The sequence below is a fragment of the Anomalospiza imberbis genome, chromosome 5 (assembly GCF_031753505.1).
Source record: "Anomalospiza imberbis isolate Cuckoo-Finch-1a 21T00152 chromosome 5, ASM3175350v1, whole genome shotgun sequence".
NCBI classification, from domain to species: Eukaryota; Metazoa; Chordata; class Aves; order Passeriformes; family Viduidae; genus Anomalospiza; species Anomalospiza imberbis.
In genome coordinates, this window is record NC_089685.1 from 19,581,493 (window position 1) to 19,598,793 (window position 17,301).

Consider the following 17,301-nt stretch of genomic DNA (forward strand, 5'->3'; position numbering starts at 1 on the left):
TTGAGAACCTTAGCTGTAACAGACCAGAAGCATCTTGTATTCACTTCTGAACAGAAGATCAGAAAGTAGGAAACTCAAAGAATCCCACCCAGCTCATATGCCCAGTAATTCCCAATCGAGAACAAAGTGCATCTTCTGAGCACATTCTGCAGGACACATTAGCATGCACCTCAGTGATATCCTATTTAAAAAAAAAAGAAGATAATCAAGAAAGGAAGTTGTGAACCACATCTGGCCCACAATAACACATTATCAAAAAGTAACATTTGGTGAGTCTTCAGTGCAACAAAGACAAATACTTAAATGGACAATCTTGTTCTAAAATAGTCAAGGAGCATGTGAGCCCCATACACCCTTACTGTAACTCTGTTAACTCAAACTTCCCCATCCAACTCAAAAATATATATGCTTGATGACCATCAGTCTGACTTTGGCTTTTATAATCAGGCTGAGAAATGCAACTGCATTTAAGAAGCAAAATCCTGTCCTTCAGAACAAAGAAAGAGATGTCTGGTAAAATCCAAGAAGCTCTTAAGAAATAATTTGGTGCAGTAGAACAGTCAGATCAGCTCTGTGGCAACTCTGGGTTCAGAAAATGGGAGAAAGATTAGCATCTGACTAGCTTCCAAAAGAAACGGTATCAGCAGCTAATATTACATTAAATGTACCTACAATACTAGTTTCATACAGATCCCTTCACCGAAAATAGTATTTTCAGTACTGATTATACATCTGGGGAAAATAAGACCACTACTGTGCAAAAAACAAACTCATAATCTTTATTTGTCACAACACATTTCATATACATGCAGAATGTATTTACAATTCTCTTTTAAGGCAAACAGAAATTGTGTTCTTATACCTGAGTTGCTTAGCACCAGTAGGAATAGCAAATAACAACTTGGGAACTGTTATCTCTCCCTTTCGAGTAGCAGCTGCTTCCGCTGCAAAGTATTTCTGCTTTCACCTCACAGTTCTTTTACTCATCTCTATTGCCTCTTGGAGCCATTTCTGCAGAATTCAATCTCTTCACAGAAACTCCTTGACCAACCTGATGTTGCCTTTGCCATTTGCTGACAGCACAGCAGTACTTCTGTTTTTGCTGATATATGCATCAAGGTCTTCAGTTACTTTAAGAGTACCCCTCCACTACCAAGAAAAGCTAACGCTATCTCTTTATGTCTTTCTCATGTGTGCTGGCTGCTTCTCCAATGCTAAGTTAAAGTTAAGAGAGGGAAATGTTCACCTCAGCCAGTGCAGGATTTTAGGGCTTGACTTTGTGGAAATGCCCACTGAAGTGTTAGCCTTTAGGAAGAAAATGCAAAACAGTTTTTCAATTAAAACTGCTCCCTCCTAGTCTGACTAACATTTGAGCCATCTGCATTATCTCCAGACTTTAGGCATCTGCTAGATTTTAGGATGTTGAAATACATTTAAAATATAGAGGCAGCATTTTCAAGTAAGTGTTTGACATTTTTCATTTCCCATTGACTCAGTCTATCAACACCACTAATTCCAATAGGCACTTTTCTCCTACTACTTTTAAGAAGACAAAAGAATATGATCCTAAGAAAGAACATCTATTCTGTAAAATATAAAGTTTCTATTTAACATGGAAGCGTAGACCAAGCAGAAAGTCCATAATGTAAAATGGGGTATGACTCTTAAGTATGCCTTCATCTGTGAGAAACCTGTAGTTGGAGCAATATTTTGATTCAATATACATTATCTGCTTTTTTTTTCATGCATTCCTGAAACTATAGTTTTTAATGACTTGTCAAATACATGTATTTAAGGTTTCTGTTACTATTTAGTCTCTCTAGGTGCCCACCTCAGCTAATCAACTCTCATCACAAACAATTTTTAAACAAATGCTAATATTTATAGGTGTTTAATTCAAACATTCATTGAAAGAAACACAGTAACTGTGCCTTTATTTAACTTATGGTTTATACGGGCTATTAAAACAAAAAAAACCCCCAAGTAACTTATTCTTTTTTTCAGTTACTACCTGCTAAGAGCAAATGTCTTCTTTCACATTCACTTCACTCAGTAGTAACACACCACAGGTGTACTACATTGGCAATAACCCACATCCAAAAAGTCAACTGTGAAGATACTACCTTTAAGAAAGACAAGCAATTTCACACAGAAATTCTTCACAAAGGTTTGCTAATTCTTTTTCCCACCTCTCAGAGACCCTTACAAACAAAGCACCTAGGAAAATACAATAACTGGACAGTAAGAGGAACTCAGGAAGCATCTAACCAATCTATCCCATCAGGAAGCTGACTCCTGCTGATGTACCTCTCAACAAAATGTCTGAATGTTTTTCCAAGTAAGATGAATTCAAATGGTAAAAAAAGGGAATAATTATTATTCTTCACCTGGTAACAGCTTTGTACACTGTGAAAAAAACAGCTTGCTGCAGGTATTCCCAACGAAGAGCGGCAGTGTATCATTTTGGTCCTCATTTCATTCTCTATAAAGTGACCCACATGCAGCTTTATTTTTAAAATTAGCACTGCTGATTGTCTGAGATAACTTCAAAACTAAGATGCTGAAGAGCTTACAAAATTTTAGAAAATTTCAAGAATTTCTCTCTGTAAATCCCTGATCCCTAGTCTACTATACAAAGAAAATGCACTGTATTTAGGGAAATATTATACAGTGATTATATAACCAGTGACTGTTCACCTAGCGAGCTTATGAAATCTTGTCCTGCTATGCTGGTTACTTTGAAAAAAATCTAGGACATCAACACTTCTGAGGTTCTCTTCCACTCACACCAGACAGGGGATGCAGGCACTCACTTGGGCTGTGTCTCCGCTACCCACTGCAGTCCCTGAGGTAACAGATGATGAGCGTTCCCAGGCATCTCAGCAAAGTGAAATATTCCAGAGGATGTCACATGAATACTTTGTGCATTCAAGACGGTTCAGTGGCCTTGGAGAGCAGTCACAGCATATCAGACATACTGTGTTCTCAGCTTGCCTGGGGGGGTAACTTGTACTCTTCTGATCTCAATGTTGAAGAATTAATCCTGCTCTTTTGAGGATGGCACTAGGTTATTGCAGTCTGAGTCCTTTTGTGCAGAAGGAAGAAGTTTCCTTTTTGTGCAGGCAGAAATAAGTTTATGGGTATTTTTGAAATGCTACGCCCAAAGGCACCAACTTCCACATGCAGAGTAAAGGACATTGCTTTCTCACAGTGCAGATGAAACAGATTACATAGAGCTTATTTATAAGAAGTTTTATACACCTGAAATGTCACAAACATTTACAACTTTTTTGCCTTCCAGAGTTCTGAAAATACTTAGCCATACAATTACACTGCTGTCTCCTTTGAGTCCAATGTCTGTGGTGGCTTGAAGTTCAGTATCTCTTTATATGTAACGCCTGCAAAACAACAGAACAGACATAGCATTGCTGTGGTCTAATCAGAAAAGGAGCTGCACAAACATGAATGAGCAAGGTGCAACCCCAGCATGGCTGCGCTCTGATCTAGCTCAGGGAGAGAGAGACCTCTTCAGGCAAAAATAGAGGAAGAGTACAACAAGTAAGGGAACCAAGGATGACTTTTCACCATTTCAGATTTGAAAAAGTAACCCAGTACTGAAATGGTATAGGTGCTTTCAAAGGGATGCAAGCACTAACTTTTGAGTATAGTAGGCAATATGCTCAGCAAGAGCTACTGAGCACATCAGATTTGAAAGTTAGGTCCTCACTTAAAAGCCAAACTACAAAACTCTGACCTTAGATGAAAACAAGATTAGACTTAAATCTCTGATGACACAGACACATTTTTTCTTCCTCAGAGACTCTAACTTAGGGCCAGCAACCACTGCAGTCCTGTAGTGGCAACAGTCAAACAATCTCTTCACCTGCTCTATCCACTGAAAGACAAATTACAGAAATGGTTTCTTTTCTATGTTGCAGAAGATGGGAGGACAGAAACATTAGGGAAATGGAGAACAGCCTCTGTAAGGAAGCAGAAAAGAAACCTTTAGAGATCCTTCCACAAGAACTTGGTAAGAGGAACACTGGCTTACCAGTAGTGTTTCTCTTAATGCTGTCTATTCTATCTGTTCGATCAAAAGCAGAGGAGTTAATTTGTAAGGGGGAACATTTTTATTTCTGCATGGCCTTACAATCTGGTTAATTCTGAAAACATCACAAAATTAAACTCACGCTTCCACTCATCTAGTGGAAGATCCATGTTATCAAATGTGTCGTCGTATTTCTCAGCTTCAATTTCTTCCTCGGGATCATGAATTGGTTCAAAGTAAGGATGCATCAAAGCCTCAGCTGCCGTGACTCGCTTCTCTGCATCCAGCACCAGCATCTTCTCCAAAAGGTTTACAGCTATTGCACAGAAAACCATCAGTGTATTCAAATCACACACCTGATTCCACCTGTACACAGTAACACTGCCCTGGAGGTATTTCAAATAAATACATGGAGTAATAGAACAGAATCATTGCATGTCCATTTATAGCCAGTGGGGCCTCTTTGCACGACTGCTGTGAGTAAGCTGTGATGTGTGCAAAGCCTGATGCAATGCAGAGGTGCTCCCTTGCTTCTGTATGCAATACAGAAAGCATCTCAGCCAATGAATTCCCAGCTTCTGGCTCCAGGACCACTGTTCCTGGAGCTTCCCCAGGTGTCTTTAATCACTGCCACTCACTGTGGTTCTAAGGTACATCACCCCCTGACAGCAGCTGAATGAACAGATCAACAGCAAATGAGAACTGTGCTTTGTGTCACCAAATCCAAACCAAGTACACTCTGAAGTTCACTAAGACAGGTCAGTTGTTCATACTCAGAATCTCAGAGCTAACTTTATCTGCTATGCGGTTTTGATCTCAGCCAAAACAACCCATTAAATTCTGCATGTTCCCCTCCTGTGGATTCTGGATTCAGTCAGCTGGACTGTCAAAGTGGACTAGTGTAAACAGGTATGATGAATGATTCATTTATTTTCTGTTTTTTTATCCTGAAAGGAAGCAGAGGCAGTGTGAGAGGTGATGCTTCACCCCAAGAAGTGTGGGACAGGATACTTCAACTTCTGCTTGCTCTTTAAACTCCTATTCCAGACCAGAAGCAGCCAGATGGCCACAGAAACAATAGAAGACATCCTAAGCACTAAATGGAAATGTGTAGCTTGCTGTAGCTACCCATCAGCTAACCATGCAGTAGGGGTAAGAGCTGTTTATTAATCAGATTTATTCATACTGTATCTGAACCTAAAATTTTAACTTAAATTGAGAAAATTCAATTATCCTAATTAATATTCTAATAAAACTGGCTTATTAGTGTTTAGATCATTGGGGAATTGATACTGCTTAAGGAGAGTAATTTCAGAGCTCTGCCTGCCTCAGGTCATGTCCCACTTATGCACAGTTGGTAGGCTCTTCTGGCTGTTAATATCTATGGAATCGAAGCCATTGTTTCTCAGGAATGCACAGATGTTTCTCAGGATGTATTAATTCCATTACTAAGATGTCAGCTTTCCATTTTCTTGTATTTCAACTGCAGATCAGATTGGGCTTTCAGAATTGTAGTTCAAATACAGTACAGAGAAAATTTTATTACATATACTTAATATGCTAGGGCTCTTGAGAAAACTGCTCAAGTAAAACCATTAAGCAGGTGCTAGATTGAAACCCAAAACACAAAGTAATAATTTTTTTTTGATGCTTCTAAGAAACAACTGATTCCTGTGGCAGGGTTTAAACCTCAGTTGCTACAATCAAAATTATGAATTCTGGAAAGCAAGAGACCGATTAGCCCAAGAACCACCACATCACCTGTCACATGACTGAATTATAATGCAGCTGCCTCTAATGTAAACACAAGAACAAGCTGTACACATCCACACAAACAGCCTTACCCAAAGGATTCGCATACTTCAAGATGGATGCAAAATCTTTCTTCTGGACTTTTGGGAGGCTTTTGATATAGTTTTTTGCCTTAAAAGAAACATGAATATTACATTAGATCTTTGCCACCTTTGTAATGAGACAAAGTAAACTGTATGCTTAATACCTTTCTCAACAATATTTTGACAACACATTGTACAAATGCGTTTTTTTTCTGATAATATTCACCTTCTTTCTGAACGGAGTATTTTTAAAGCAAGCTTTAAAGCCATGATTTAGTAATTTTAAATGCAAAGCTTTAATTATTCGTGCTCCACATTTAATATATTTATTCATATAAATATATATGAATTATTTGAAAGAACATCATAGTGACTTTACAGCAATCTCTAGAAGTGAACCTTATACAGTAATTCCTTTATATTTAAATTGAACAGTTGCTTTAATGAATAAATTTAGATTCTTTATAGTAAGGGCCTCAGGATTCTACAAGGACATCGAGGTAAGGACAGGAAAGAGACTTTTGCAAAATGGGGCTCCTGAATATCTTCATGCTCTTAGTACCTTTACAATGAAAGTTGCCATGTATCTGCTCAGCTGTTTATATGGTACACACTGGAATCCTGAAATATTTAAATAATGCTCTGATAATTTTCTGTCATTCCACTCCCCATCTCCAGTAGCTATTGTGGGTGCACAAATCATGTCAAGGCAGAGAAGGACTATCAGGGGCTTTATCAGTAGTCAAGACATATTACTTCAGCCTAAGAACTGAGCATGGCTTAAAGGAAAGTTAAGACATGGAAAACCAACTGACAAATCAGAATACTCACATCTTGACTGTGCAATTTTTGAACAAAATCTTGAGTTGGTGTACCTGTTATTTTCATTATTTCTGTGAGTTGGTCCAGATCTGAATACCAGAAATAAGGAACAAATTCTTTCACTATTAGGAAACTAAGCACCCCGCAAAAGTAATGCATTTCTTTGCTGTTGGAAAATAATGTAAAAATCTTAATTCAATGACTGAACAGAAGATGAACGTTCTCCATTTCTCTTAGAAAAGGCAAAGAAAATATCCTATAGTTTGGGAACAAATAATTGAATCATCTGCAAAATTTTCTAGTATTATCAAGCCTGTCCTGTATTGTTTGGACAAAAATCAGTTCAAAACTATTAAGAGTATCTAAACAATCAACACATTGCACGCACTAGGAAAAAAATAAATATGGCTTTCCTATTGTCACAAAGCCTGTGATGAGATGAGATGAGATTCAAAGTTCACCTCTACTGAAAAAAATCAGTAATACAAGATTTAATTGGCAGGTGTGCAAAAGTGGTACAGATATGAAATAACTATTTAATGAGAAAGCTGCAAGCAATTTTATTATTAATTTCAATTTATACTCATCCAGTTTTGAACAGACTAACTGTATCACATAACAACCTCTCATAATTTTCTTACATCAGTATCATAAATTCACTGAAGGATACGATCATTTCCCTTGAACAGAGGTCTCCCTGTTATCATCTCAGCCATTATACAGCCCACAGACCAGATGTCAACTGAAAAAAAAGACCAAGAGGCACATTAACTTGTCTGTTTAAATGTGCATAAATTTTAATTAAAAACATATTTTAAATAAGTATAAAAATTACCTTTATAATCTGTTACAAAATAAATGTGTGCCTTGCCAAGTATGATGATCAGCGCAGGTAAAACTACCAGACTTTCTAATGAGCAAACTGGAGATAATCTCGTAATATGTAGAATGAGTTTCTCAGTAACAGGCACATAGGAAGTAAATTTTCAATACTTTCAAAAACTTCCAGAGTGTTATTTGAATTCCCTCCATTTGCCATTTCTCCCTGTCTGTTCAAATTAAAACCAGCACATCTTTACAGGAACACAAGAAGAGAGACCAGACTGTCATGTCTGTATAATTTAAATAATTTTTTTCCAATCACCTTGGCACTTTCTATTACTCTCAGAAAACATATATAAAAACAACATATATAACATATATTAAAAAAAAGGCCCAAACTCACCACCACATGATTACCTGCAATTTATCTACAAGGAAATGTTGCATAATTGTCATTTCCACCTCCAATTTCTTGTTCATTTCAGAAACAAAGTCTAGTTTATATATCACCCGATCCAGTGAATGCTTTAGCTCTGTTAAGATACTTTTGAAGAGACACCCACCTGTCTGAGTATAATGCATCCAGTTAAGTATGACCTCTGGAGCTCTGTACCACCTTGTAACCACATAGCCAGTCATCTCACTGTCTGTATGCCTTGCCAATCCAAAATCCAGGATCTGTAGTGGAAGCAAAAAGCACATTCAGATCAGATAGCTTGCTATCTAGTTCATAAAGTTCTTTACAACTGTAGGGAAAAAAACCTGGAACAATCCACAGAGATTAGTTTATTTTTGTATCTTTTTCTCACTGAAGTATCTTGTTCTCATTTTAAAAATCAGGACAGAAGTAGCACAGAGATTTGAGTAACTTTTTTTTCAAGTTACATACTTCTATGGCACTATCAAAAGCTGTAAGACCAGTAAAGAAAATAATAAATTATTCACTTATTAATTAAAGAGATACTGGTCATATTTAATGCAAAAAAATCCCTGAACACAGAATCACCACTGTATCAAGTTACAGCTAAAAGAACAACACCCATTTTAGACAGTGTCCATTGCTCTCATATCCCAGATGGCACAACTATTCAAGAGTGTGCGCCAACAATATTAGGAAGAAAGAAGGTACCGCTATTTTTACTTTCTGAATAACTTATACAAGGGAAGACTTCCTCTATGTCACACTGAAAACTGGCAACAAGAGTAGGGAATTACCATCACGTAGTCCCATGAAGTCTTCTCCAACCTCCAGCATCAACTACAGAAAAACCTTTTGTAAAAAATGCAACATCCGTGCAATTTTTTTAAAGTGCTATGCACAATTCAGCTTATTTCTAAGATTCTCAAATATTTCTCTCTAGATATAGCAATGTGTACAGCAGCAAGATTAAAAATTAACGTTATGGCCCTTTGTCAACTTCTATATCTGCCTCAAGAAGGCCCACCTGTATGGACCATCAAAAGATACAGCAAACAGCAAGAAAATTCCACTCCTGGAGTTTGCATTTATTGGAAAGTTCATGCTTCTAAAAAGAACCGGGAGGCACGGGTAAGTAAAGTTCTACTGCAGACAAATCATGGTCACACACAAGTAGCTAAACATGAAGCTTTGAGTGAGCGGCCACAGTTTGCCATGTGAATCACACTGCACATGTTTATTGATAGAGCAGGGGTTTTAGTAGGGACACCTGAGCATTCCTATACCAAGAGTCATGTTTTTGTAATGCTCTCTGCAATTAAGCATTCTAAAATACTTCAGGATTGTTTCATCAATTTCTGGCACTAACAAAAAGGAAAACTATATTTTCATTCACAAATCAAGACTACAAAATGTTATGGCTTATCTTTATTGCCATACTGCAAATATAATTTCTATGTTTTCCTCATAACTGCTGATTACCAATCAATTTAAAAACAGGAACAGAATGCAAAAGAAGACATTTTTTATTCATACCAATTAAATGGCTGATTCTTTGGGTGCTGAAGAATTACTAGATGCAAAATTTTTGTACATATAATTTTTGTATAAACCTTTATATATGGCTTTTATTGTACATTTTCAGCACACATTATATTTTCCCAGTAAGACAGCAGGGAAAGTGGAAGAAAGGAAAAAAAAAAAGTAACAGGTCAAATCCAGATGTGTTACAGTCTATTCTGTCACAGTCTTTTAGGCATTTTATCTACCAAGGCTTGTGACATGTAGAACTGGAAACAGCTAAAATATAATTTGGTTTTGTAGATTTGTAGAAGTAGAAAATGACAGCAAGAATTTTTGTGTATTATGCTTTAACCTCGTGATTTATTTTCACTTACATTTCATTAAGCTCAGGGAACAAATGTATCCTATTTGTACTTAATATTAACATGGTACCATTTCAACATCTTCATATAAAACTTCTATTCTCACACTCTAATCTTCAATTTTTCAGGTGGAACTTCGACAGCAATTTTCAGAGCATGTGTGAAAATCCTTTCCATAATTTGTGAATTAGGAAAGAATGACCCAGTTTCCCTCAGCTCCTTAAGGATAGGTCTCCTTTGACTCAGCAAGTTTAATTTTCCTAAATTGCTTCATTAACTAACAAAAATAACTTGTTAACTTTGAGACTACAGAAAGGGCAGTGATTTCCCTTCGTACACCCTCCACTGTCACTTTTCGGATACCTGTGTAGGAGCTGAGAGCATCAGATAAGGGAAAAATGAGCATCAGAAAGCTCACTGTGAAAAAACTGTTAGCTAATTAATTACCCATTCAAAGAACTGTTCCACTTTGCTTACAGTGCCATCATCACTGGAGCTGATGCAAGGGAAGCTGCTGAATGTAGATACAGATCAGGAGACACCTGGCCCGCATCTCAAAATATAATTGTACAGCTGGGGGTATGGGGGAAGACATCCATATACAACTGTTTCTTCTAGACTCTCTTCTTTTCCCAGCACCTTGGGATCCACTCACCATTTGTCCACCCACAACCCAGGAAAAGCCAATGGCTTTTTGTGTTAGATAGGAAAACATTAAAATTACAGGACGCTGGAACATTCGGGTCAGTCTCCAAAGACCAAAATTTGTATTACAATGGCTACGTGCAAGTATATCAAGTATATAGTATTCATGTTGCACGCTAAAAACCACTTTTGTAGTGCTCTGTATCACCTTTTATTTTATTCAATTAAGGATGTTCTTCACAACCTTTGATCTTCTGTATCTCCCAGCTTGCAGAATTAGACGTTTTCTATTTATTTAAAGTTGAAATTCTCACATAATCAAATCACTCTCATCAATTCTTATGTCTCTTTTAGGGATGAAACGTTGGCCTTAAGATCTGATGTGTCCCTTACACACCAGGACACAAAAGTCCCCATTCAAATTCCCTGTTGTTTTGTGAGGATGTACAGGCCGATTGTGATTCAAGAGCAAAAAGCCTGGCCCAACACTGAAACCAGCCAGCATGTCCACAGCTGCTGCACCTGTTGTCTTCTGTCTTCTAACACGTCTGTTTTTTCAAATAAACATACCTTACCTTCAATTCACAGTCTTCATTTACTGCCAGGTTTCCAGGTTTTAGATCCTGCAACCAGATTTTAAATGAATGTTTTGGATTTTTTTTTATTTTACAGCAAGACAATAAAGTACTTTTTTTGCCGTCTTTCTTTCTTTCTGGTTGTATAGTTTTTATGTAACTATTTTGAACAGCAACAGGTAAAATGATATCATAACACAAACAAGGATGCAAACTTGCATGTTTGTCTTTTTCCCAGTATATTTTCCCCCAAAGAAAAATATTTTTTTTTCTGCTATAAGTCAGGAAAACATAGTGAAGGAATTCACTAATTTTTCTATGAGAGGGGTTTGGACATAAATTTGTTGCATTTAGTACTAACACCACAAGGTTAACAATTCACATATGTAGTTCTGGACTGTAGATGTTGCATATCAAAATATGCAATATAAAGGTTCCTTACCCTGACAGACTTAGAAGGAGTACTGAAAGAATCAAACAAGATTTTACACAAAACCCTATGCTCTCTTCTTTGGAAAAATCAATTTCCTAAGAAAGTCAACACAACTGCAACGTGAAAGAAGTATTCCCTTAAGTCTCTTAAGTCACCGCAGAGACTAGAAGTCTACACAATTGTAAAGTTTAGCAAACAGAAGACTGCTGGCAAGGACTAAGATGATACTGCAACATCAGTGACTCAGACATACATAATTAGAGATACATTTTCCTTCAGCTTTTTCAAACCTTTGTTTGATACACTTTAGCAAAAGGTCTTTGGAAGTATTTTCTCTCTGAAATTTTTAACAGGGATCCACCTGTTTTATACAAAGATCTTTTAAAATCAGAGGGGCCTTGGAGAGAAACAATTTGATGCAAAAAACCATAATGAAACCAAGAAGCTCAAGGGTCAAAAGAGACCTTGGAAGAAAACTAAGCAACAGTAAGTTTAGACCATGATCCCAGCAGTTGCAAAAATAAGAATATAAATATCTTACATTATTTTGTCAGTTGTGTAGTTTCCATGTCCAGCTTAAACTACTGTACAATGTGCATTTTCTGTGGTGCTCCTGACACTTTATTAAAAATGGGCAATTTCTACAGCTCTAATGCAGTTTTGGGGAAGATATACTGCTTGGTACCACAAAGGCATCATTCAGAACTCCTTCTTCACAGTGCAGAAGTGATTTTAAGTGGACTTTATACAGAGAAGGGATTCAAAAAGAAACAAATGCTTAATTTCTCTCTGAAAAAAATCGAGGTTCTTAAGTATCTATAATTTTGGACAATTTTTTTCAGTTTCTATAGTTACCCCAAAACCTTGAACACTAATCAAACTTTTAAAGAAAACCTAAACATTGTTTTTATAAGTTTCATCTTAATTAAAAAACAAACAAATAAAAAATCCCAAGTCTTATCTATCTCAATTTAGACACTATTTGCTCTTGTGGAGACTTACAACTCAATTTCACAAAGTAATCTAGGAACCCCAAATCTAGGCTGTATTCAGTGCAACTTGAGTGGCCAGCTTACACTGACATAGCCAAGCCACCTTTTGTTGCCACTGAAGAAGAAATCAAAGGCAGCAACAAACTGAGAAAACCTATAAACAGAATTTCAGGCATATTTATAAGCATGCTTATACACAAACATCACTCACATTATCAAAATATAAACAACTTTCATGTTTTCAACTTACCCTATGAATTATGCCTGATGAGTGAATATACTGTAAAAAGAGAAGGCATTTTTTTAGTCAAGGTCCTGAGTTTAAAAGTAGCCTGGGGTGGGCTTTTCATGGTGCTAAAGTAAACTGAAATTAGAAAATGTTTATTTATTGCACAGAAGATCCCTTTAGCTATGGTTTTAATGTTCAGATAATTATACTAGCATTTTGTCCTTTCCCTCCCCTAATAATGAGAAACCACCGAATCAGTTTGAGTACTGCAACTGATATATAGATATACATATATATATGTGTATATATATATATGTATATATATGTATATATATATATATATGTATATCTATATCTATATATCAGTTGCAATACTCTATATATATATTGAGTGTGTATATATATATATATATATCTATCTCAGAGTGAAACATGCTATTTTATACATCAGAAATGCTCTCCTGCAAAAGGCATCTCTGGCGTGCCATCATAGTTTAGATTAATATGCTTCAGCAGCACTGGCTTTTAAGAGATCATTAAGAGTGGGATGAAGGCCAGTCAATGTCTTATCTGAGAATTCTTGCTACATGCTTCAGTATTTCCTCAATGGAAAATGGAAGTCAAGTTGAAAGACATTCTCTTGAATATTTTCATCACCCATTCAGTGACCTGTTTAAGGGCTCACAAAAGACAAACGAGCAAACTGAACACCCAGGACTAGTTCTTTTGGGATGACACCTGATAAAATACAGATGTTCGAACCCATGACTGTCACCAAGTACTCCCCTCTGAGGTATGCAGTTTCTCTCACCAGCTGAATGATACCCTAGAAGAGACTATTTTCATCACAGTCGATAAAGGGAGCTTCTACTAACTTGTTCAGATATAGGCATCTCTTGCAAAGACTGAAATGCAAAAAGTTGTTCTGAACTGAGAACATGGTTCCAAGAGCAGCCTGGGATGTGCTAGTCCCTTCAGGGGTGGGGAACTGATCTGAAACCCCCACAGAGCATACTAGTGATGCTAAGAAACACGAGAATAAAAGCTTTTAAACAAAAAGACTTGAGAAAAGATTATTAAGATGCAAATCCTCCAGCTTCACCTGAAGAATTTCAATTTTATTTCACTCTGAAGAATGGGACAAGTGACAACAGGGTCACTGGGAGCTAGCTGGCAGAGTCAGAGGAGATCAACCAGGAATAGTCAGCATAACATCACAGAAATGCACAGAAGAAAGGAGCTTTGCAGGATAATTGCAAATCAGCCACAGCCACAGCAATGACCATTTTCCCCAGCAGCCCTCAGGATGGGCAATTAACCTCACAAATGCCACAGTCCCTCTGCATAAGGGTCCTCATAATCCAGCTGATGAGAAACACCAAGACAAAGAAAGCAAAGCTACAGAACAAAAACCAACTTCTTCAGACAGAACCAATGTGCCTTTCAGACACAGATTTCTGAACTTAAAACAAAACCCATACAATCTAAGCAGCACAAGATCTGCACTTAGGGTGCCAAGCTTTTAAAGCAGTGACTGAAAAAATCTGACAGTTAGTCCTCTCCTACACCTGACCAGTCATACCAGATGTGGTCTCATAGGTTCTGAAAAGAGGGAAGGGTTGCGGTGGGGGAACCCCCACTCCCTTTGACCCTGTGCCTACAACCTGATTGGTAACCAATCCAGCCCAGGCTGTGGTAGGGCCCTGCTGCTGCACGGTCACACTGCTGACTGCTGTGCCAGAGCCCAGGCCTGTCCTGGCATCTGCAGTAGACTAGTTCCTGCTGCAGATTGCTTGCAGATTGGGCAAGGTTTAACATCACCCATAGGAAATGCCAAAGCCCTTCACAGGATTTCCTGGGGCTGACACAAGACATTGAGGGTACCTGGCTGCTTCACAGAACGTTTGCTCTAAAACCACTACAGCAAACACAAAACTACAAATTATTTTATCTGTCATGGATGTGCATGAAGTGAATTGGGACAGGAGGAGGAGGAAGTTTGTCAATTGTACATGGAGACCATATGCACTTTAAAAAAATAAAATAACAAACCCAAACCAGGAATGTAACTGTAAATAGCTAAACTCCCAATAAATTAAGAAAAAGATGTTCTCTGTCATTGCTATCTTGACCAAGGATATCACAATATCTACTTGCATTCTAAATTACTGCAGTATCTTCTTACTGAAGCCTCTTGATTTTCCAGAACAGATGCTTAAAATATTCTATAGTTGGTTTGTGCTGCTAAGACTGTACACAGTAAGGAAATAGCTGGCAGACCCATTAATTTGGCACCTAAGAATGTGGAATGTAGAAATAGGAGTTAAAAGGTCTGCACCCTTCACAGTTTCAGTTAAAGTAAATCACCTGTTCTGGGGGAAGACTATGGTTTTGCTGTCATTCTCAACCCACTGAAGATTTTATGAGTGTTCACAGCACCAAAATAATGTTAACACTATGGGGAAAGCTCCTATGTTTTCTGAATGCTCCTCTTACCATAACACTACTGAGATTACATGAAATAGCAGTTATTACTGATTGTAATGCACACATCAACCTTTCTGTAAGCTGAAATACTGGTGCTGTGCTGCAATGTTTCTTTAACAATAGCAGTATTTTTTAACTGCAATTCATAATCTCCTGGCAGGTAGCAACACTGGAACTGTGCCAGTCTTCATTCAGGTTTTCCATTTCTGTTCAATAGCCTTCTGAAATGGGATCCTGTTCTTACTGGTTCTCCTCTTTAAATTATCCATCTATTGACAGATTTTTCATTCTTAACATAGCAAAACTATTCAGAACAGAGTAGACATAACCTTCACAATGTTTCTACCACTTCACCTGAACCATATTTGATTCAAGAACCCAGTTAACACAAGTGCCTTGGAGGACAGGAGCTCTGTGCATTATCCTAAAGACAATTTTGATAGCATGCATAAATCCTGGAATGCAAGCTTCAGATCTTGCTAGGAAATCCAACAATCATCTAAATTTTAAGCATTCTTTTCTTTCTATGTAATCTCTACACAAAATGAAAAGCTAATCAAAAGGGAATTAGCAAAGACTCAGGAGAATGTGTTCTAGGCAACATGCAAAATGAAAATGAAAAGCATCTTGGCTGGGAAGTAAAAACTGAAGAGGAAATGAGTCAGAGGGGGAAGGGAAAGCAGAGAAACAGAAAAAATCCAGCATAAATGTGAACAAAAGGCAGTAAATACAAATGAGAAAATAACTAGAGTAGTATATCTTACCATAAATATGGCAAAGAAGCTTGAACAGGTGTTTGTATAGCCCAGGAGCTGTCTGTCCCTTCTTAAACACTATGAATAAAGAGAGGACTGACAGCCACCTCCCCCAGACCTCTACGAACAGGAGCCCAGCTGGCATTCCTGCAGAACGGGGACCAAGACTGAAAACTCCAGTCTCCTTTCACCTACATATACAGACATTTATGTTTAGCTTGCCTTCTGTACTTTGACAATACATAGCTTTTCTGTCAAACAATAACAAAAAAGAAATTATCAAAGCCCTTCCAAGATGCAAACTCACGTGTAAGTAAAATTTAATGCCACATTAAGACCCAACTAGGCAACAGGCAAAGGAGAGGTACATCATTGTTTTTAAGTGGTGTCACATCACATTGAATTCTGATAAATTACAAGGCTCACCAAAAAAAGAAAATTAATATTTCATTCTCTATAGAAAAAAGACAGTAAAATGATAAGAACTGACAAAAAAAAAAAACAAAAAAACACCCCTGTACAGACTTGCAGAGCAAAGGCTGAAGATACAAATCTTCATGAATTCAGTCTTGACCTCAATTTATACAGGTTTTTTAAAATCAAGACTGTTGAGCCCTTTGTATACAACCAATCCAGAACCAGCCTACAGATAGAATGTAGAAATTTAGCCTGCAAGGAAACAACTGGGGGGCTTAGCAAAAATCTCCCTTATCTCTTCACAGTACATCAGTCATGCAGAGTTTTCCCTTAAAGGCATTTAACTGTCACATGTAAACAGGATATTATAGTAGCATAAACAATGTGACAAAAATGATGAACAGCCTTCTTTTGCCTTTGACCAGACATAAATACAGACACCATAAAGTTCTTATATACTTTACAAAGGACAAATGCATATTGCATGCTACATCTTTAAGACCAAAGACCCCCCCTCAGAATAGAGTCCATTAAAGTTAAAAGGTGAAAAACAAAGTTATCATACAAAGGAGAGGCTAAGCTTGAGAAGCTGAATGACTTACTGCAAAGATCTACAGTGGCATACTCCCCCTTCCCAAGTGTTGTAAGCATTTTTCCCTTAAAATGCCTCTACTGAGTGCTAGCTAAGTGTATGTTTGCTCCCCATGCCCCGCCAAAAAAAACAATCCAAGTAAATGCAGATGGGCTGTCTTTAACCCAGATACAGTAGACCTTATAAAGCACAAGATTTTCATTAAAAACTTGGATAACCCTTTCTTAAACATCTAATATACTGATATCTGTAAAAGAAAAAACAAATTACGGACTCATTTTCTTTCTTGCACAGACAGGGCTACAAGAATGTGCCTCAAACAATGGACCATTCCTATTTCTTAAA

General features: G+C 37.3%; 1 protein-coding gene across 2 annotated transcripts in view; it reads right to left on the minus strand.

Annotated features, from left to right (window-relative positions):
• Positions 1–754: 754 nt before the first annotated feature.
• The window catches only part of MAPK12 (mitogen-activated protein kinase 12), a 33,286-nt gene continuing 16,739 nt past the window's right edge, over positions 755–17,301 (minus strand). Inside the window, exons 5-12 of one of the 2 annotated variants that reach the window (XM_068189809.1) lie at positions 12,727–12,756; positions 11,052–11,099; positions 8,091–8,205; positions 7,376–7,447; positions 6,715–6,794; positions 5,893–5,971; positions 4,191–4,364; positions 755–3,398 (exon numbers count right to left, since the gene is read on the minus strand). In XM_068189809.1, the coding sequence (XP_068045910.1) occupies positions 3,328–3,398; positions 4,191–4,364; positions 5,893–5,971; positions 6,715–6,794; positions 7,376–7,447; positions 8,091–8,205; positions 11,052–11,099; positions 12,727–12,756 (669 nt within the window). In that variant the 3' untranslated portion in view covers positions 755–3,327. The remainder of the gene's footprint in view (positions 3,399–4,190; positions 4,365–5,892; positions 5,972–6,714; positions 6,795–7,375; positions 7,448–8,090; positions 8,206–11,051; positions 11,100–12,726; positions 12,757–17,301) is intronic. The other variant, XM_068189810.1, reaches the window with a different exon arrangement.